At 42.9% G+C, this 22,782-nt stretch overlaps 1 protein-coding gene across 1 annotated transcript in view; it reads right to left on the bottom strand.

Moving 5' to 3' along the window:
• The window catches only part of tbkbp1 (TBK1 binding protein 1), an 81,662-nt gene that overhangs the window by 28,467 nt on the left and 30,413 nt on the right, over nt 1-22,782 (bottom strand). The window contains exons 2-5 of the mRNA XM_056297190.1: nt 20,689-20,947; nt 14,461-14,583; nt 10,988-11,092; nt 2,884-3,031 (exon numbers count right to left, since the gene is read on the bottom strand). Of these exons, the coding sequence (XP_056153165.1) occupies nt 2,884-3,031; nt 10,988-11,092; nt 14,461-14,583; nt 20,689-20,931 (619 nt within the window). The 5' untranslated portion in view covers nt 20,932-20,947. The remainder of the gene's footprint in view (nt 1-2,883; nt 3,032-10,987; nt 11,093-14,460; nt 14,584-20,688; nt 20,948-22,782) is intronic.

Genomic DNA, 22,782 nt, shown 5'->3' with positions numbered 1-22,782 from the left:
TGGCTGTTTATCTTTTTCACTTTTTAGCTAATTTTTGTCCGAAAATGACCAACATTTATTTAATGACATTACGAAATGGAGGAAATGCACTTAGGTCTGACGTCACCTGTGTTTCCCCCCTCGAAATTGTCAACTTCCCGCTCGCGCTCAGTGCTGTTTGCTAGTAGTCTTTTTGCCCTTGCCAGCAAAATGGAACGTTTCGTGATCCCAATTAAGCGTGCTCGTAGTTCAGAAAAACCAGTACCAGTAAGCAGTGTGGAGGATACCGACATTCCACCGCTAAATACTGAGGATATGGCAACAGACAACACCTCGGAATCAGATGAACATTGTTCAGCAGCAAGTGCTGATTCCACACGGGAGCTAGCTATTGCCAGGGACCGTGTTGCTACTGCTAATACTCTTTTGCTGTTAACCTTGGCAGCAGCTCAGCCTCAAGCAAGGTGGACCGGAGGATCTTAGCGAAAATCCAGTGGAAGGACAACGACGCCCTGTGCGCAAGTACCCAGCAACGACCTTTGGTACTCAGAAAGGGAGCTTTAATCACGTATGGTATGAGCAATATAGCTGGCTGGACTATTCAGTGATAAAGGACGCAGCCTTCTGTTTCTCATGCAGACATTTTGCCCCTGCGGGCAGTTATGGATTTCGTTCAGAGGAAGCTTTTACTATGTTTGGGTTCCAGAATTGGAATTCAGTCAGTCATCGCAACGTTTTTGGAAAAACGGTCAGAAGAGTCATGGAACAACATACAAGAGCGTGCTAAAGAGCTGTGTGTTAAGGCTGGCATAGCACAGCAGAGACCACCACCACCAAGGAGAGAGGATCGGCAGCAATCCAACCGTTGACGGGACTATGTGGTAGAGGCCCCGAATCCGATACGCCGCACACATTCATCAGATGACCTGCACACACAGCTTTTTGATCCGGTAATTGACAGGCAGGTCAATGAATTGAGGAGACGCTTCTCCACAGATGTGGGTCATATGCTGACAGGTGTCTCAGCCCTCAACCCAGTTATAATTTAAATGCTGAGTTACGCCAAGTCCGACGTCTACTTGAAAGGAAATCACAGCAAGGACACACCATTAATACCACTTTGAAATTTTTGTCACTGATGGCACCATACAAGGATGCGTTTATGGACCTGTACAAACTCACATGTATGTCCTTGACACTTCTCGTTACATCTGCATCCTGTGAGCAAACTTTCTTCTGTCTCCGATGCTTGAAGACATACTTGAGGAGCACCAGCGGGGGTGCTCGTACCAGTAACCTTGGACTTTTGGCCGTGAATATTAGGAGAGCAAGAGCCTTGGATGTCCACCAGATCATCGATACATTTGCCCTAGCTCAGCCAAAACAACCGACACATTGTCCTCCTGTGAAACATCGACTGGTAATTGACTGGTGGTTTTTTTTCCCCCCATGGCGATGGGTTGAATATTGTGTTGTATATTGTGAATGATTGTAACTTATCTATTATCATATGGATAGACATTTAGTTGTTTTGGTATCATATGGCATTGATGGTTATAGCCAATTGCTTAATAGTTATGTGGATACTGTGTTTGAGTTCCCTGCAGTTTTGTGTTTTGACATAGAGGCCTCTGGCATTAGGTCTGTGCTTCGCATCGTGCATGTCGTGTTCTGATTATGCTATAAATCTAGCTGTTTATCTAAATCTGTGTGGAACGCCAAATTTGGCTTTTGTATTGCATGAATGTCTGCCATTGGCATTATAGCAATTACAGTTCTGTGATACTTGCAATCTAATATTAAATTAGCATGCCCAAACCTGTTTTTGTGTTTTGTACCTATGCACTAGGCTAGCCTATATCTCAGAGCTCCCCCAGTCAATGATCAAGCACCCCCGTAGCACTGGCAATCAAAGTTCTCTGGCGCCACCACTGGACACAACACAAACCAGCACAACACAACACGACATGACACAACACAAACCAACACAACTCGACATGACAAACCAACATGACATGACACAACACAACATGACACAACACAACACAAACCGACACAACACAACATGACACAACACAAACCAACACGACATGACACAACACAACACACTGCAAGATGTTTTTATCTTTGTTCTCTTAATCTCGGCCAGGTGGGGGGGGGGGCTATTCAGAAATAGCAATCAACAATCAGTACAGTACAGTAATGGGATTTACTTGACTATATTTAAACATTTGCATCAGAGTGTGTTGGCTCTGATTGTAGCTTGGAAAAATTAACAATGACCAACATTGTTTTTATATGCAACTTGACATTGACTTGCAATCAACATTTTGTTACTGACTAATTAGACTGGAATTGTATGAATGAGGAAAATGAAATTAAAAAGGTTGGCCACTTCTCCAAAAGCCAAACCCTGATCATTATTGTCAATTCATTATGGATGTCTACTGGGAGGGGTGAGAGAAGTGAGGTACATAATTAAACTCTCCTGTTAGTCCCTTTGGGTAACAGTCTGCCAAACAAGTAAGTGTACATGTAAAATGTTGACAAAAACGAACCCATCAAATCAATTTTTCACCACTGGATTATATAAACCTACCCAAAAGTGAGTCCTGTCTAATAGCTGTAAGGGAAATTGCATGTGTGACAGAAATGGAGAGGCTTTGTGCTTTACCCTGGGATAAATGAATAAATAAAGCCCACCATGGATCTTAGTGATATTGTAGTATAAAATCCACTGAGAGAGTTCCAGACATTAAACTGAAGTTCTTGTCTTTTTCTGCCGTCGTTGTTATTGCATTGTAAAACAAGGGCACCAGAAGCATTCTTTTCTTTGATTTACTTGCATTGTTAGAAGACTGTTCACCATAAAAACTCACAGTGCATGAATCCATAGGTACTCACAGTGAGTGTCTGGGCTGGCGTGCAGTTGCAGGTACTGCATGTCTTTGCTGTGCAGCTGGGTGTTGAGTTTCTGCAGGGAGTTGTCCCTCTGTCTTAGCGCTGACTCTAGACTCAAAATACGCTCGACGTGCTTCTCCACCAGACTTGTCTGAAATTGAGCACACCACACGCAAACGTGCCCGTTAACAACATGCATCCGGGATAATGACATGCATATAAGCAGATTCATGTTTCATCAACGACTGTGGCACGATCAAATTCAATGGCTGTGTGTCTTCAAAGAAGCTGCACGGTGTGGGAGTTCCAGGTCTACTTTTCATTTTGCATGGACCTTGATTCACAGTACAACAATAATGAATTGACAGAAATTAAAACAGAGAGGGGGTGTCTGGGTAGCGTGGCGGTCTATTCCGTTGCCTACCAACACAAGGATCGCTGGTTCGAATCCCTGTGTTACTTCCGGCTTGGTCAAGTGTCCCTACAGACACAGTTAGCCATGTCTGCGGGTGGGAAGCCGGATGTGGGTATGTACACTACCGTTCAAAAGTTTGGGATCACATTGAAATGTCCATATTTTTGAAGGAAAAGCACTGTACTTTTCAATGAAGATAACTTTAAACTAGTCTTAACTTTAAAGAAATACACTCTATACATTGCTAATGTGGTAAATGACTATTCTAGCTGCAAATGTCTGGTTTTTGGTGCAATATCTACATAGGTGTATAGAGGCCCATTTCAAGCAACTATCACTCCAGTGTTCTAATGGTACAATGTGTTTGCTCATTGGCTCAGAAGGCTAATTGATGATTAGAAAACCCTTGTGCAATCATGTTCACACATCTGAAAACAGTTTAGCTCGTTACAGAAGCTACAAAACTGACCTTCCTTTGAGCAGATTGAGTTTCTGGAGCATCACATTTGTGGGGTCAATTAAACGCTCAAAATGGCCAGAAAAAGAGAACTTTCATCTGAAACTCGACAGTCTATTCTTGTTCTTAGAAATGAAGGCTATTCCATGCGAGAAATTGCTAAGAAATTGAAGATTTCCTACACCGGTGTGTACTACTCCCTTCAGAGGACAGCACAAACAGGCTCTAACCAGAGTAGAAAAAGAAGTGGGAGGCCGCGTTGCACAACTGAGCAAGAAGATAAGTACATTAGAGTCTCTAGTTTGAGAAACAGACGCCTCACAGGTCCCCAACTGGCATCTTCATTAAATAGTACCCGCAAAACACCAGTGTCAACATCTACAGTGAAGAGGCGGCTGCGGGATTCTGGGCTTCAGGGCAGAGTGGCAAAGAAAAAGCCATATCTGAGACTGACCAATAAAAGAAAAAGATTAAGATGGGCAAAAGAACACAGACATTGGACAGAGGAAGACTGGAAAAAAGTGTTGTGGACGGATGAATCCAAGTTTGAGGTGTTTGGATCACAAAGAAGAACGTTTGTGAGACGCAGAACAAATGAAAAGATGCTGGAAGAATGCCTGACGCCATCTGTTAAGCATGGTGGAGGTAATGTGATGGTCTGGGGTTGCTTTGGTGCTGGTAAGGTGGGAGATTTGTACAGGGTAAAAGGGATTCTGAATAAGGAAGGCTATCACTCCATTTTGCAACGCCATGCCATACCCAGTGGACAGCGCTTGATTGGAGCCAATTTCATCCTACAACAGGACAATGACCCTAAACACACCTCCAAATTGTGCAAGAACTATTTAGAGCAGAAGCAGGCAGCTGGTATTCTATCGGTAATGGAGTGGCCAGCGCAGTCACCAGATCTGAACCCCATTGAGCTGTTGTGGGAGCAGCTTGACCGTATGGTACGCAAGAAGTGCCCATCCAACCAATCCAACTTGTGGGAGCTGCTTCTGGAAGCGTGGGGTGCAATTTCTCCAGATTACCTCAACAAATTAACAGCTAGAATGCCAAAGGTCTGCAATGCTGTAATTGCTGCAAATGGAGGATTCTTTGACAAAAGCAAAGTTTGATGTAAAAAAAATCTTATTTCAAATACAAATCATTATTTCTAACCTTGTCAATGTCTTGACTCTATTTTCTATTCATTTCACAACATATGGTGGTGAATAAGTGTGACTTTTCATGGAAAACACAAAATTGTTTGGGTGATCCCAAACTTTTGAACGGTAGTGTACATATGTATGTGTCCTGGTCGCTGCTGAGCGCCTCCTCTGGTCGGTCGGGGCACCTGTATGGGGGGAGGGGGAACTGGTGGGAATAGTGTGATCCTCCCATGCGCTACGTCCCCCTGGCGAAACTCCTCACTGTCAGGTGAAAAGAAGCGGCTGGCGACTCCACATGTATCGGAGGAGGTATGTGGTAGTCTGCAGCCCCCCCGGCTCGGCAGAGGAGGTGGAGCAGTGACCGGGATGGCTCGGAAGAGTGGGGTAATTGGCCGGGTACAACTGGAGAAAAAGGGGGGGAAAATAAAATGACAATTAAAAAAACAAAAACAAATAGCAGGTACAAAAAATTCTAAGTGAAAGAAAAGATTTCAGGACCAAGGTCAATAAGGCACAGTATGGATGGGGCCATATTCATATCCAGGGCTGAATTTGAGGTGACATTGAAACTGTCTCAGCCCTTGGCAGGTGGCAATTCCAGCCTCTTTGGCACAGCTAACACGCTAATCAGTTGCACCGTATAAAATTGCTGAGGCTGCTCGGTGTTAGCTGCTCAATGGACTTCTCCCTCAGATGAGAGCCTTTATTATGACGAGAGGGGCTTTGGCAGGCGCCGGCCAGACAATCTGTTCAGCTGGATCCCTGTACTTACCTGGGATTGGCTCCAACCCGTAAACACCTGAGGAGCTTGGTTCCCAAAAATATGACCCACCGTTTGAAAATAAAATCTATTTTGAGAGAGCTATGATAGGGCAAAATGAAAGCAAATGTCTTTTAAACAATAGTGTGTGAAATATTCTAATAATAACACATTCCCCATCTGCAGCCACTTTTATTGGAGGAAAAATTCTGAGGTTTTTTTTTTTTTGGTTTTCCTAAATGTATGTTGTGATTTATTGATGAGCTCTCCAATTAAAACTCACACAAAAAGTCATAAACCTGGATTGATCGACTGAAAACTTCCCGCTGACTCTCATCAGACATTTCAGGTTTACATCTGGAGCTACACTGGGTGCAAGCTGTGAAAATTGAGCCAATCTTTAAAAAAGTTACGTAGGCCAAATTAAATTGATTTCTTGCTGGATTCATGTTCTTTCACATCAGTAAAGTTTTGTCCTAGAGGGAACATTTTACTAAATGAATGCCAAACCACAGCTTTTATAATCCAACTTTGACTATAAGCTATTCTATTTTTTTCTCCAGTTCCTCTAAAATACTAAAACACATTGGATCTAACTGATCCAATGCGTTTTAGAAAGTGTGTCTTCATCTTGTACTGCCTCCATAGTTCACATGGCATTTTCTATCAGGATATTGAAAATCAAAACTCACATTAGGACAGACACTGTAAAGTAAAATCTTTATTCCAGACCTCCCTGTTTCTAGCAGATTTTAAAAATACTTTTACATGGGGTCACATTGATTTGGGCGGCACGGTGGCGCAGTCGTTAGCGCGGTCGCTTCATAGCAAGAAGTTCCTGGGTTTGAGCCCCGGGGTAGTCCAACCTTGGTGGGTCATCCCAGGTCGTCCTCTGTGTGGAGTTTGCATGTTCTCCCTGTGTCTGCGTGGGTTTCCTCCGGGGGCTCCGGTTTCCTCCCACAGTCCAAAGACATATAAATCAGGTGCATTGGTCATACTAAATTGTCCCTAGGTGTGTGTGTGTGTGTGTGTGTGTGTGTGTGTGTGTGTGTGTGTGTGTGTGTGTGTGTGTGTGTGTGTGTGTGTGTGTGTGTGTGTGTGTGTGTGTGTGTGTGTGTGTGTGTGTGTGTGTGTGTTTGGCCTGGCGGTCTGTCCAGGGTGTCTCCCCCCCTGCCACCCAATGACTGCTGGAATAGGCTCCAGCGACCCTGAGAGCAGGATAAGCGGTTCAGATAAGGGATGGATGGATAGACATTGATTTGGGGTCAACATGATGCAGAATTATACTGTGTAATTAAAATGTTGAAAGGGAAGTAATGATACTAAAGTTGAAATGTGGTGCAGTTTGTTGTGACGAATACGATGTGGTAAAACAGAGATACACAATATAGCTATGGTTAATTTGACCAAATTAATGATATTATTTATTTGTAATGCACGCTTTGCTAAAAGGAAATCACATTTTTGTGGATACACATGGGTTATCCAAGTACTTACAATGTACCCTACAGCCCACTATTGATGCTGTTATGTTGTGTTTATACTTGTTACCCTCATGAAGACATTACTGCTGCTAGCGTATTCTGCTAAAGTTGTAGAAGTTGGCATGGCTCACTAGCACATCTGCGGCCTAGCATAGGAAGGTGACGCTATCAGGGTGTCTTTATACCTGTTAGCCTCATGAAGACATTACTGCTGCTAGTGTATTCTGCTAAAGTTGTAGAAGTTGGCATGGCTCACTGTAGCACGTCTGCGGCCTAGCGTAGGACAAAGGATCAGAAGTTGATTTTATCAGGGTGTCATGAAGACACTGCTGCTAGCATGTTCTGCTAAAGTTGTAGAAGTTGGCATGGCTCACTGTAGCACATCTGCAGCCTAGCGTAGGACAAAGGATCAGAGGAACCTTCTGAAGGTGAACTTTGCGTAATTTTATCATGCAAACACAAATTGGATCAAAAAGCCTGGCACTCAGTGGGTGTGTCTTTTACAGGATACACAAGATTACACAATACAATCTATCACTTTCTTCATGGCGGAAAGGCTGGTTCAGATCCAGGATCATCTGCCTTTGAGTGATTTAACCAGCCAAATATAAAGGAATGGGAGGTTAACTGGGTAAAGGTTATTACTAAGGGTGTTAACATTTCAAATGTCACTGTACTTGATGCTGCTTTAGCAGATAATTTTTGTGTATTCTTTGATCTGTCTATTACACCAAAAATCAACATTAGATCTGAAACTGTTAAAAAAAAAAAGGTACATTGATGAGAATACCAGAACTGTTTTTATGGAAGCCGTCAAATGTGAAACTGTTCCAGCTTCAAATAATGTTGATGATCTACTGGATACTTTTGATTCTAAAATTTTGAATGTAATTGATGATATTACTCCTACTAAGATTAAATCGATCACCAGTAAGCAAAAGGCACCATGGAGAAACACTCAGTCTGTAAGGGCCCAGAAAAGGGAGTGCCTGGAAGCAGAGCAAAAATGGCGTAAATCAAACCTCCAAATTCACTTTGAAATCTATAAAGAAAAGCTACATACTTATAGTCTGAACTTGAAAAGTGCTAGGCAATAATTTTTCTCTGAGATTATCAACAAGAACAAGGCTAATTCACACATCTTATTTACTACTATTGACATGTTAACTAACCCTCCGGTTCCAATATCACCTGAATTAGTTTCTACAAGCAAGTGTAGCGAGTTTGCATCCTTTTTTAATGACAAGATACAAGATATCAGACTTTCTATTAACTCCTCAATGACAAACAAAAAAGCATCATTACTGCTGTCTACCAGAACCAACTTAGTAGGTATGACTGAATTTATTCCCATTGACAAGAAAACTCTTGACAAAATTGTCTCAAATCTTAATTAATCTACCTGCTGTCTTGCTTCCTTAGGACAGTTTTGAGCAGCCTGGCGAAGGAGCTAATAGAAGTCAACAACTCTCTCAAATCTGGCATTTTCCCAAAGGTTTTGAAAACTGCAGTCATTAGGCCTCTCCTAAAGAAGAACGGTCTTGATGCCACTGTGTTGAATAACTATCGATCTATATCAAACTTACTGTTCTTAGGTAAAGTTATTGAAAAAGTTGTTTCCAAACAACTTAGTAACTTTTTAATATTGAACAATTGCTTTGATATCTTCCAGTCAGGATTTCGGCCCCATCATAGCACTGAGACTGCACGTATAAAGGTACTAAATGACATCCGCCTGAACAGTGACTCTGGCAAAGTCTCTTGTTTTAGTACTGTCGGATCTTAGTGCCACTTTTAACACTGTGGACATACAATTACAACAATTAGAAAATTGGGTGGGCATCTCTGGGACTGTCCTTAAATGGTTCAGGTCATATCTGTATGTCAGAAAGTACTTTATTTCCATTGGAAACTGTGTGTCCAAGCAGATGGCCATGACTTGTGGGGTTCCACAGGGGTCCATTTTAGGTCCTCCTTTGTTCAATCTGTATATACTTCCTTTAGGCCAAATTCTACAAAACAATACCACAGGGGTCCATTTTAGGTCCTCTTTTGTTCAATCTGTATATGCTTCCTTTAGGCCAAATTCTACAGAACAATAAATTATCCTACCATAATTATGCAGATGACATGCAAATGTATATATCACTGACACCAGGTGACTATGGACCTATTGAATCTCTGTGCGACTGCATTGAACAAATCAATGACTGGATACGTCAAAATGTTCTCGAACTAAATAGGAACAAGGCCGGGATAATTGTCTTTGGAACACAGAAAGAACGACAGAATGTCAGCTCTCATTTTGAGTCCCTGTCTCTCATAACTAAGAGTCAAGCAAGAAATCTTGGCGTTATCCTGGAGTCAGATTTAAATTTTAATAGCCACATTAAATCGGTAACCTCGTCAGCCTACTACCACCTAAAAAATATTTCTAGGGTCAGAGACATAATGTCCAAACAAGATCTAGAAAGGCTTACCCACGCCTTCATTTCCAGTAGATTAGATTATTGCAACGGTCTCTTCACAGGTTTGTCAAAAAAAACTATTTGGCAACTCCAACTTATTCAGAATGCCGCTGCCAGGGTCCTAACAAAGACTAGGAAATATGATCACATTACACCAGTCCTAAAATCCTTACACTGGTTACCAGCAACTCAGAGAATTGATTTCAAATTATTGCTGTTGGTCTATAAACCACTTTGTGGCTCTGGGCCCAAATATATCTCTGACATGCTTGTGTCATATGAACCTTCTAGGACCCTTAGGTCATCTGGGGATGGCCTATTGGCTGTCCCAAGAGTTGGAACAAAACATGGTGAGGCAGCATTTTATTATCATGCTACACAGACCTGGAATAACCTCCCAGATGATATCAGACAAGCTCCAACCCTGACCACTTTTAAATCAAAGTTAAAAACGTTCCTGTTTTGTACTGCTTACCATGCCCTGTAACATCTTTTTAGCTAAATAGCCTTTAGCTCAACTAGTTTACTTTTAAGTCTTTTATCCTTTGTATTTTTTGTCTGTACTTTTGCACTTTTTAAGCTTTTTAATTGTAAAAGTTATATGCCTTTTACCTTTGTAATTTTGTCACTCTGTAAAGCACTTTGAATTGCCCTAGTGTATGAAATGTGCTGTACAAATAAAATTGCCTTGCCTTGCCTAAAGGTGTGAGCCACTCCTGACACTCTCTTGTCTCCTAATCAATGGTCAGACTACATACCGACATCCCCACAGACAGTTTCACCAAGCTAGTTTTGCATGTTAACTCAGCCTATTTCACGTGTCCCTCTGTGTGCAAGGTAGTAAAAAAAGTCATCTTTCATGCTCGCTACAGCCACTACAAATCATCCTAGATAAGCGTTTGCCTTCCGATACAATCTTCATAAAATTTGAATGATTTTGGCAAGGAATGAAACAATTGCAGCTCTTTCTCTATCCCATTTGACCCCTATACTGTTGCCTTGAAAGAGATATGTGTTCCACTGATCCTGGCCTCCACAAAGAGGTCAAAGTTCAGTATTGCAACTACAGATACCACTGGAGCTTACAGAGAAACCATTCGGTTGCAGGGTGGCCTCTGAAAATACCTTGTCAAAATTATCAAATGCAAAAGTAAAAAAATAATAAAAATTATAAAGTTTGCAAGTGGAGAGATCAAAAATCATTAATGAGAGCAAATATCAGAGTGCAGACTATCTTTTTTTACTACTGTCATTGTTTCGGTCCTGTGTCTGGTGTGACTGAATTTTCTGGGGCGTGTGTGCCCTCTGACACTTTTAAAATGATCAAATGCATTGTCTTTGTCAGTGAGTGGTGTGATGCATCGTGTGGTACCATCTTGTCGAGGTCTCTCTGGAGGTTACTTTTCTCTAAGTGAATCTTCTCATAGGCCTGGATCACATCCTCCAACTGCTCCTCTCTGTCCTTCCTCTTCTGGATCTAGGAGAGAGAGAGAGAGGGAGAGAGAGAATTGATTTTAAAGACAGGGAGAGGAACAAGGGAGGAGTTGAATGCGGAGACTCATAAGCTTGACACACATGTACTTTTTTTTTCTTTGTGTCAGTTTTCAAACTTTCTTGCTAAGAAATACAAAAAATATGAAATAAAAAAAAACATTCTACAATAAAAACTTCCATCGTGAGAGTCATCAGATGTGTCTCCTTAGAGACAGTTGTATAACCATCCAAATATAGGACACCAAATCCTGACACCTCAGCAAATATAGAGCAACGCCACATTGCATCTAGACAACGACTGATCGCAATGGCCGCCATCCACGATTACACTCAACTATGACCCAGAAAAAAGATTTTAAAAAAAAAAGCCCTCAAAAAATTCAATAACGCCTTCAAGTCTTGCTGACATCTATCTCTCTCACATCTCGACTTGCAACATCATCGTTGAGTATGACAGATCTGTGGGCAGTGACATAAATGGAGGGGAGGGAGTTTACAAATGAATGGACCATCAGAGGAGGATGGGCAATGAGTTTCTAATGAGAATATGGTCACTCCGGGCCACGCCATGGCGAGGAATGAGAGAAATGATGTGGAAAAGGAGGGAGCAAAAAAAAAAAAGAGAGACTGAGAGAGGGAGATTAAACGGAAAGAAAGGCAAGGACAAAGAGGTGATGTCAGTGGCGGGCGCCTTGAGGTCTATTTAGTGTGTGTCTATGGAAACAGAAATCATCTCCAAGGTGAGTTAACCGTGGCTAAGAGCAGAGAACGCCACTCCTGAAGCTACGTTCTCACGGGGGGGGGGGGGGGGTCCTGAGAGGTTTTTTTTTCCCCACCCCTGTCTTGTGAATCTATTTGAGATGAACATTTTGGGTCAGACTGTCAAAAATCCTCTTAAGACAACCAAGATATATGACCTGAACGTTGGACTGGATGATTTGTGTTTCTCAAAGAACACGAGTTGCTTATCTTTTTTGTTTGGGTTAACGCTGAAATCCATAACTATTCTCTCTTCATCAATCGTTATTCTATCCATCTGGATCATGGCTAACTAGCACCCTTAGCATTGTTGGAGATACTCCCTGGTCTCCATATAATGCTATTGATTTATTTTTTTGTTTTTTTTTGGTTAGGTCACATCGAACGGTGCAGCGGCACAAACCTATGTGTTGGAAACAAATCCAGCAGGAAAAAATAAGGACTGAAACATGATGCTGATGTGGCGACGCTTCTGTTGGATGAACAGTTGGTATGACTGTAGAATGGTGCCACGATATATTTTGATGAAGTTTATAATACATCAGCATCAGAATCAGAATCAACTTCATTGGCCAAGTGTGCCTATGCAGCTTCTAGCACTTGCAGACATCACCCACACACAAAAGAAAGGGGAAAAAAAACAAATGAACAGAACAACAACAGGACATTGGAGGCAAGCATGTATGCACAATATTAACTTTGGTCTAAGGATGCCATTTTTGATGCCACGTTTCAAATGGATCAAATGGTGAGAAAAGTCGTGGATTGCAGCTTTACAGTATTTGTATTCACCTGGCATAATCATGTGGTACCCCACTTGCAAGCATGTGGGGGGATTTGACTGGTTCAGCTGGTTGGGTACTGGTTGAGGCCAGAATAATAGCGTCGCCCATGCAGGTTTGCTATAATGTACAAAACCAGTCATATCATTTAAAAAAAATAAATAAAGTAAAATGACAAAAATATCCTGCTGAAAAAGATCAAGTTTCTCCTTCATCCTGAGTTTGCCTGTCTGTGGAAACGGCAAGTGTTGCCTTGTCATTTATGTGTCTGATTGAAAGAAGAACGGGAAGTGTCTGCCGCAGAATTGTGGCTGATGAGAATTCAGACATTAAATACAGTCAAAGCAATTAGACAAGAAAGGGCCATTTCAGTCACGAGAATGAGCTGTGTGTGTGTGGGGGGGGGGACTGTAAAGTGTTTTTTATGTTCACTTTGGATGTGAAACATAGACAACGCTTCACAACTTTCCTAGCATGTAAATTTTGCTCCCAATTTTTGATTTTTAAATGCTTTTATTATATGGGCCTTTGTGTCCCTGATTCAAGGAAGAAAAAAGAAAGGGGGGGGGTCTGACATGTCCTAATAGAGCAGGTCAGTGAGCCGTGGCATATTCCATCACTTTGAATGGCCTGTGTCAAAGCAGCGTGACCTGGTGTGTCCTGGCCAAAGGCTTTGCGTGGCTCCTATAAAACCTCTCCTTTTGATTCTCACCTCAACTCGTCTATCACACAATCATGCTGTCTATCCACAGTGCTGTCTCTCTCTCTCTCTCTCTCTCTCTCTCTCTCTCTCTCTCTCTCTCTCTGTCTGTCTTTCAACCCAGTCATATGAATAGTACACTTGAGAGTGACAGGCACAACTAATTAAAATGCATTTTGGGAACTGTCATTCATCTTTTTTTTTGGGGGGGGGTGACTACAATATGTAGATAGAAAGGCCTATTCTTTAAAAACGTTGCATGGATCCAGAGATGGATGCAAATTCTTTTAACAAATCTTACTTTGGGACACATATCTATTATTATTAATATTATTTATCCACAAAATAGAAATGTAGTGTAACATGCGCCAATTGTGGGGCGTTTCACACACTGTAGTTTATACGTTTCATTTTAAAAATAACATATACACTATGTTATTCAGAAGTTCACCCTGGGACATGTCCAACAGGACACCTTCTTCTTTTTGATCAATGGTGTGCACACCTCAGCAAAAAATGTCCGCCTCAATTAAGTTGCTCCACCTAAATAGCACCGGTGCAAAATCCCCACATCACCATGTTTCTTGGATGCTTTATCAAAACATCCCCAGTCTCAGAAATGTTGCTTGGACAGCAAATATGGTGCTTAATTGGTCCTCGTTTACTAATATAACCTGTGTCCACCAGAGTTGGATGCAATTTTCTTTTAATCACATCATTTTTTTTTCAGGACTTTAACAGTGAAGAACTGGTTGGTAGAAGGTTATGCTGTCCAGCTTGGCAGGGGTGGGGTGCAGCATGAAACCGCTCCTGAAATAAGCACACTAAATACAGTTTGAATTGAAAACTAATATGAATGATAAATGAATTGGCTGCAACCTTGGCATGGACAGTAGCCTGAGTCATCATCAGTCTGTCTGTCTCTCTCTCCTTCCTGTGTCACTTCAATCTTCTCTTATATAATCACTCCCTTTCTCCCCCCCCCGTCCTTTACCTTTAGTCTGTTTATCTTTTAGAAATTTTCTTTTTCATTTTGTTATACACTTTGTGACTGTCTGTGAAAGATGCTAAATAAATAAACCTATCTACCTATCTATCCATGTGTCTTACCTCGTGGGTGAGGGCGTTGACCCTCTGCTGCAGGTTGCCGTTCTCAGACTGCAGCAGAGCCGTCTCTTTGCTCTCAAAGGAACAGTAGTTACTGTCGTCCTCAAACTCACTGATCATGGGGAACTGGAAGAACAAAAGAAAAAGACGGCGGAGAGAGGTTTTATTTTCACCGACAATTAAAAAAAATCGTCAAATTAGGTGCTGAATCGGCAGAAGTTCGAGCTTTAGGAGGTTTTAAGACCTGGATAAAAGCACATTTGTAATTTCCTTGGCTCTTTTATGTTTGGCTGGTGTTCGGCAACAGAATTATTGAAAATCATTTCCAAATGTTTTCTAAGATTTTAAACATAAGTATTGATCTTGGTTTGGCATGTATATGGGGTTATATGTTGTTTCATGCTCATATTGTAGGTCTGTGGTACCATGATGTGATTATATATGGTATTTGGTTGATTCAATGGGTGATGTTGGTCTGGAGTGTGACCTGATTGGTCCACGTGGGTCAACCAGCCTATTTGAGATGGTTTCTCCTTTTGTCTGTTAAAATAATCCGATGAAGGTCTGTGTACCAAAACGATGTTATTAATTATTAAATACCTCTGTCTGCAAGTATAAAGGACAGTGTGCACGAGTCTTGTGTTCTGCTGTTGTTGATCCATGATCTTCTCCTACGTACCTGTGGATCTACAGGTGTGCAAAAGTTCTGCTCATTTATAACTGTAAACTTGCCTTAAAATCCCAGCTGTCCAGCCGCTAGCTGTAAAACCCATCCACTGTATTTGGTATGGTGGAATCAGTCTATTTACTGGCCTTTCATCTGTCTTTTTTTTTTTTACTCTCGGATTTATATTCCTGGTTTTCTAAACATAGGTGAAGATTTAAACAAGGTACCAACAAACTGATATGCCCTGTTACAATAAGCATGCCGTTCAGAAAAGCGAAGGCAGGGGAATCTGCCCTCTTTGAATATTTTATTCATTTTGCATGACTGCTAAGGCAATCCAAGAGGAAAGAGACTTGACGTCATTGCAAGAGCATTTCATGAGCGAGCATCCCAAACCTATGCAGATATGATTATGTAAGCTGCAGTTGTGATTACGCACTTGTGATAACACGGTGAGCGATAAATATTCTGCAGTAACAACTCTGTGGCATATGCCTCAACAGGCCTGTGCTTAGGTAAATAATATGTTCACATCATTTATTCTGATGGGGTAAATCATCAAAGGTGGCCCTGCCAAATAATCGTGTATTCAGTGGAAATCTCTGGACGGAAAGAAAACGCAGACATTATGTAACTTCGTTTGGTTCGGTCTGAATGAGCATTTCCACGCTGAGCGCAGAGAAACCTATGCATTTTCTGGGCAATTTAAAAGTCACAAATGCCATGTCTATTTGAGGGCCCTAACAAACCTTTTCCATTTAGAGAAACACCTCTTTCTACTCAGCCGGAGTCGGCTGTGCGTGTAAGGGCGAGAGGAAAATTCCCCAGGTTGAGGCGCAAGTAATCGCCCATTGCCAACCGTCTGAACTCACCAGTCACCGCTTTTCAACCCGCATCCAAAGTAAGCAGGCCGAGCTTCCTTCTGCATCATTTCAAATTTTGTGATAAAAATGTATGCTTGTAATTTCTCTGCAGTGAGCTACTCCACGGGAAAAAAAATAAAAACAACCTTATATTCCAGTGGTTTATTTCCTAGTTGTTTTCCATAGTGGTGACATTGGGATTTTTCCATAGTACAGTAGTTATGTGTGTGAGGTGAGGGTGGGGTTTGGATGTAGCGGTGGTATTGGAAAAGGGGATTTTAACATTAAGGATTTGTTCAGGGTAAACAGACTAAGGGATTTTCTCTGACATGCAACTTGTTTTGTAGGCCAGACATCCTGCACAGCGCAAGAATATCTAATTAGGTCTGGGAACCAGTCCAAAACACCTTTCCCTCCTAAAAACCATTGCAGCCTTTTGGGGATTTGTAACATATGGAAAAAAAATTGCAATGTGACGCAATGTGTTTATTTTTTTTCCCATTAATTGTGAAGCTCTAAAAGGGCATATTGTGTATTTCCACTGCCTCAGGTGCAATAATCTATTCCAAACAGCCAAAATCAACACCTGCCTCCCCGGGAACGCGATTTGAACAAACTGTCCTTTGCTAGCGAGTCAACGGCTCTGTTGTGTTATGGAGGCCTGAGGCTTAGGCGAAGAACTGCTCACTAAAAGGATGCATGTTGTCGCAATAACACATGCATTCAGAGGCGAAAGACAAGGTCAAAATGGGCAGCTGGGGACCACAAGGGACCATTGCTCTCCCATTTAGAAAATACTGAATTGACACACTTCACTGGAGCCGCTAGGACTTGTGCAAAGAAATGGGATGACATCACCCTGGTCCTTGCATCTCTTCACTGGCCCATGGTTAGTTTTGGGGTAGATTTTAGGATTTTATCGATTCCTTCTAAAGCGTGTCCGTCTGGGTTTAGCCACATCAGAAAGCTTTTAACTAAGGCCAGCTGTCGGAAGCGTCAGATCTTTACAGATGGTTAGAATGGGGTAGGCTAGTCTGTGACTTTTTGCTGCTTTCCAAAACCGACTTTCTGAAGTCGACAGCCACTTTTTTAAAAATTTGTTTATTGGGTTTTGCAATTTTTTAAACATAATGCAAACAAACAGTCAAGTATATGCATCCCCTTCCTCTTTCCCTCCCTCCCATCCCCAGAGCAGAGATAAACAGAGGGGGAAAAAAGTAGCACAGGTGACAATCGTATCAAAGCCAGAATTAGCATTATGTGAAGACGATGTCTAGCATCAGGTGTAAATCCCCAAGCCATGCCATTACAGTAACATTAGGGTTCCTGCAGTACATGCAAGGACCCCTAAAGAAAATGCAACCACTTTCTGCAGCGACTGGCCAAGTGTGTTTAGCTGTGAAAGTGGGCGGGCTTTTAAGCGGTCTGCAAATTCTGTTCATTCTCCTGCTCCCGTGTTGACTGCTCACCCCTAATCATGAACAGGTTTGAGGAACATTTCCCAAGAGTATTCGACCTTACCCGCATTCGTTTGACTCATCGTGTGGTAATTACAAATAATTGCCGTTTATTAACCCCACCCCTCTCTATGACAGACAGAATCTCACACCTCCACTGAGTCATTCAGAAGCTGCTCGATGTGGTCAGACAATGAGTCATACAAACTAGTTTGATTGAAGCATGTTGAGTGCTAAAGGGTTTTGTGTATGTGCAGTCAGTACTGATGAGAAATGTAGTGGATTGAAGCAATAAGGCCTTCACTGTGTACTATATTGATGGAGATATCGGTGTTGTCCTGCTCACAGAGTATTTCCCACAGTGTCTACATGTACCAAAATCCTTTTATTTTATGTTGTCTTGTCTTGTCTTCTTTATATAATGTAAAGCGTGCAGTAAACTCTAAGAAAAGAGCAATATAAAAATAGAATTGTCATTGGTAGTTATGGCTTATAGTTAATTAACTTGTGTATATCTCCCACAGTGGTTACTGAATGTCCTTCAGCCCAGGTTCAGCCTCTCCACAAGTGTCCGCTGTACTGAGACATCCTCTTTCTTTCTCTCTCTCGTCACATTTCGTTCTCTCTCCATCTTTCTCTCTCTTTGCATCTTTCTATCGTTGTCTTTTAACCACACGCTACCCTCTTTCTGTAGCTCTCTCTCCCTTCCTTTCTCTCTCCACATCTGTCTATCTGTCATCCCACCCACAGTTGTCCCTGGGGTGACATTAGTGGTCCGCACTGCCAGGTGGACAGGCTACGGGAATTTATCTGCCTCACCAGCTGTGTATCTCTCTCTCTCTTTCTCTCTCTCTCTCTCGCTTTCTCTCTCTCTCTCACACACACATGGCCACTCCACCAGAATCATGGCATGAAACAGGGCTTAAAATCTGCACTTAAAATCTTCTATGTCACTGACCTTCAACCAAAACACAGACAAGATTTGTAAACTGATGCTCGTGGTTTTAAAAATGATGAATACTGTTATGGAGTAGACATTTAAGGAGGGCACATGGCAGGAATCCATATAGCTCTGTTGTAGAGAGAGAGAGAGGGAGAGAGAGAGTGTGTATGTGTTTGTGTGGGTGGTTTCAACACCCATGGTACTTGGATTTCTATAGTCAATGGTAAACGACAAGCATCAGTTGAAGGACGGAGCACTGCAACGGTGCTACACTCCTCCTATGGGCGTTTAGAAAGATTGGGGGCTTCATCATGTTTACAGATCGTCTGAGCTGGTCCTGGCCCTGGCAAGCTGCCGTTCGCCTTGTTTTCTATAAAAATAACTATTACTCCTCCATGCGTGGAGAGCTGCCAAGGCCCGGCTGGGAGAGAGGAGAGGAAGAGCTGTCAGGTTGATGTGGGCTGTGACAGGAGGCTCGCACACATCGCATAAGACAACCAATTTCTTTTCAACCACATTTTCTTTTTGGTCATCTTAAAGTGATGTTGCATAGGAGAAGCTGATAGGGGAATATCTATCTATCTATCGATCTATCTATCTAGTATTTGTGATATTGGGCTATACAAATAAAATTGACCTGACTTGAGTCTGTGTGTTTGTGCATCAGAGTTGTGAGCTGTTTTGCAGTGTGGAAGCGTTGTGTTAACTGGCTGCCAGTCCTACACATACCTCTCTCTGCACAGCGGGGGGGGACTGAAATCTGCAAAAGCCTCTATTTACCAGGTGAATAGCCTACGCTCTTCTCTGCTATGTAATAAAGACACAAAGATAGATAAACATCAGGGCTCTGCTCACTCTTCCATAATCAAATCAGATCATCGGGGACAGTAAATGTCATAGTGTGTGTGTGTGTGTATGTATGTGTCTCTGTGTGTGTGTGGTAGTCGCAGTCAAACGAAGGAGAGCAAAGTCTAGAAAAGCACGATCTTCATAAGGTTATGCGTTATATGCATAATTTTAGGTGACTCGGCAGCATCTGTGCTCTGATTGACAGCTGGCCTTACTGTAGCGAGTTGCTAGGTAAAATAAACGTCAGCGTTTGGCACCATCAGGACGGTGCTCCCCAATCGTTTCTGTTGACCTTAACTAAAATTCACTGTGGGCTTATTAGCCATAGGCGGCAACTTCCTAAAACATGATTGTGAGTTATTATCGAAAAATGGAGAGTCATAAAAGTGCATATGTAGCTTGTTTTCCTCTCGTTATGTGTTTGGTTTATTTTGATTAGGCTCCAGCATCCCCGCCACCCTGAAAGCAGGATAAGCGGTTTGGATAATGGATGGATAATGGATGGGTTGGTAACTTGAGCAATATCACTCCAGTTTTTGCCAAATTTTTAGCCACTCAACGTCTTTTGGATTTGGCTGAGCGGATTTATCTTGATTTTTTTTTTCCTCCCCTTTTTCTCCCCAATTGTATCCAGCCAATTACCCCACTCTTCTGAGCCGCCCTGGTCACTGCCCCACCACAAGCCTCCTCCAATACATGTGGAGTCGCCAGCTGCTTCTTTTCACCTGGCAGTGAGGAGTTTCACCAGGGGGACGTAGCGCGTGGGAGGATCACGCTATTCCCCCCCCCCCCAGTTCCCCCTCCCCCGCGAACAGGCGCCAAGACTGACCAAAGGAGGCGCTACTGCAGCGACCAGGACACATACCCACATCCGGCTTCCCACCCACAGACACGGCCAATTGCGTCTGTAGGGACTCCCGACCAAGCCGGAGCTAACACGGGGATTCGAACCGGCGATCCCAGTGTTGGTAGGCAACAGAATAGACTGCCACGCTACCCAGACGCCCCCAGATGTATCATTTTTATCTTATTTTCATCTTCATTTTATTGAATTTTTTGGAGGCAGGGATGGGGGGAGGGTGCTCAAAGCTCCTCAGCATCCACAAAGCTGGTGCCTATTACTCGTATTAGCTTAGCTATAACACAACTGTTGGCGGGTGAAAAACAAATTAGTACATACTTTCAGACAAATGTAATGATTTGTGTTGTTAGCAAATGGGTAGAAACAATACGGCTCCTGGATGGTTTTGTGATTATTAGGGCCACCACACCTCATCATGTCCATCCTAAAAGGTTAATGGAAATCCTGCAGCCTTGTTCTCATTCAAAGGAGACCTTGAATAAAACCCCAAGCTTCAAATGAAATGGGGGGGGGGGGGTTAAAAAAGAAGTGGTAGTAGTTTTTCATTTATTATTTCAGTGGTCTTGGTCGTGAGTGGGAAACCCCTTCACCTTGATCTCATAGATCTTGAGCTTCCTCTTGATGCTGCTGTTCTCTCTCTCCAGGCTGGCCAGCCGGGTCTTGATGTCCTGATAGGCGGTGATAAGGGCGAAGTGGGAGGTCGGGTAGACGTCGTCGGGGGTCAAGGGTGAGGAGCGCCATGCCACGCTGCCGCAGCCATCCTCCTTCAGACCCCCTGCCTCTCCACCCCCTCCCAGCAGCCCCAGCTCCCCGCCGCCAAACAGGGACTCCATTACTCAGGGCCTCAACCTGGGACACACACAGGGGGAGAAACAGACTTAATTTTTTTGCAATTTACTGTGTTATACATATTTACCATACATGTCAGCAGATTTCGCTGAATGAAATGAACATGAAACCAGATCCCCCCGTGTGAGTGATGTCTGCAAGTGGTGGAAGCTGCTGTGTACCGGAGTCAAAGTCCTCGTGCATGCACACTTGGCCAATAAAGTTGATTCTGATTTGTCAGATAAATAAGAGTTGACTAAGAGGATGAAGGGGCAGAGAGAAGGGAAGACAAAAGCTGTTCCTCATTATTTTTTGGCAGTGCTATGTGGTACATTCAGTTTTCCAGAGGAGAGTGTGCAGTAGTGTAATCCATTGCAGTATAAAAAGACACATGGTCCATTACCTCCCACATGCAACATTTCATTTCATGCTTCCACCCGGGTGCTCAGCCGTCAGTTCTGCTGTAACAATGGTAACAACATAAGACAAGGGAATGCTGCTTTTTTGCATGCAACAAACACATAGAGAGCAGAACGTGATTGAGAGCAGCCAGACTCCTGGCATGGGAATGTAGAATATTCAGAAGCATAAAGGGTGGACAGAGACATATGGGAGTGAGAAGAACTGTTATTTTGAAACAAAAGCTGACCAATTGCCTTGCTATTTTTCTGTTTCGGTGGTGCACGTTTTTGTAATTGCAAGTAATGACCGTCTGTCTAATGTGGCAGGCGGGGGGCATTGTTTGTGAACGAGTGAGGAGGCAGGGACAAACAGCAATAGCCCATCTGTCTAAGCAGGCTCACCTGTGCACAGTAAAACTATTAGCATATAAATATATGCTTGAAAAGGCAGGGAAAAAAGACAGTCCATGACCCTGGACCGTGTCTAAGAAAAAAAACAATTTGATGAACTTTAAAGTCCATCTGCCTGGCAAGGGCATCTTTAAAAGACTGTTGAGTGCCCCCTAAAAGGGAACTTTTTATAGTTTGAGTGCCAGGCCTGAGTTGAACTTTTGTTTGTACTAAATCATGCACGATGCAACCAGCCAAACTTCTATTGCAGTCTGTCCTCTCCTCAAAGTTCCTAGACCCTGTCACGTGTTGTCCCTATAACAGCTGATTCAGCTACAATACCACGCAAAACCTTAGCCAAGCTGCAGCCCAACATTCAAACCCCGAATCGTCCCTTTAAATGTCTGCCCAGTACGGCTTGCTAATTGAACTTGAGTTGGACTTTGCCTTTTGAATGGCGCGCCCAGTTGCATGAGATGAAGAGCACCACCGGTCATGGATTTCACCATGCTTATCAAAAGCAAAACACCGGAGGAGGCGCGACGGCCCACTCTCCTTGAGAAAATAAAACAAAAGCCACGATTAGCATATACCGAGAGTGCTACTTTGTTAGCTCGGCATGCTAAGTTACGGCGAAGTGACCCTGACCTTCCCCGCACTACCCCGGCATGACTCCGGGCAGGGCTTGTCATGAATGATAAATGGCGTCTGCGACGTCGCTACCCGCCCGGTCATGTCGCCTTTATAAACACGGACCTGTGTGTGAAAGTCACTCTGGGACGCAGGCGCGGCTGGCCACGCCGATAACAACGCCTTGATTCACGTTAAGGACATGGGAGGAATTACCGAGTTACGCACGCAGCTCCCGACTGATTTGAAGCCGTAAACACAATGAAATGGATGCCTGGCTTTGCTACGAGTCCCGTCTGTTATGTACCGTCGTTGCCTTGTGAGTCAGATGCTGCCTACAGAGCTATTTTAATCTCGCCCTCTCTCTTCTAGCTGATGTTTTCCTTGTATTTCAAGATAGTACGGGGGGGGGGGGGTGTTAGCTAATCCCATGCT

This window comes from Lampris incognitus, chromosome 17, assembly GCF_029633865.1.
Source record: "Lampris incognitus isolate fLamInc1 chromosome 17, fLamInc1.hap2, whole genome shotgun sequence".
NCBI classification, from domain to species: Eukaryota; Metazoa; Chordata; class Actinopteri; order Lampriformes; family Lampridae; genus Lampris; species Lampris incognitus.
This window is presented reverse-complemented; position numbering and strand designations above follow the sequence as displayed.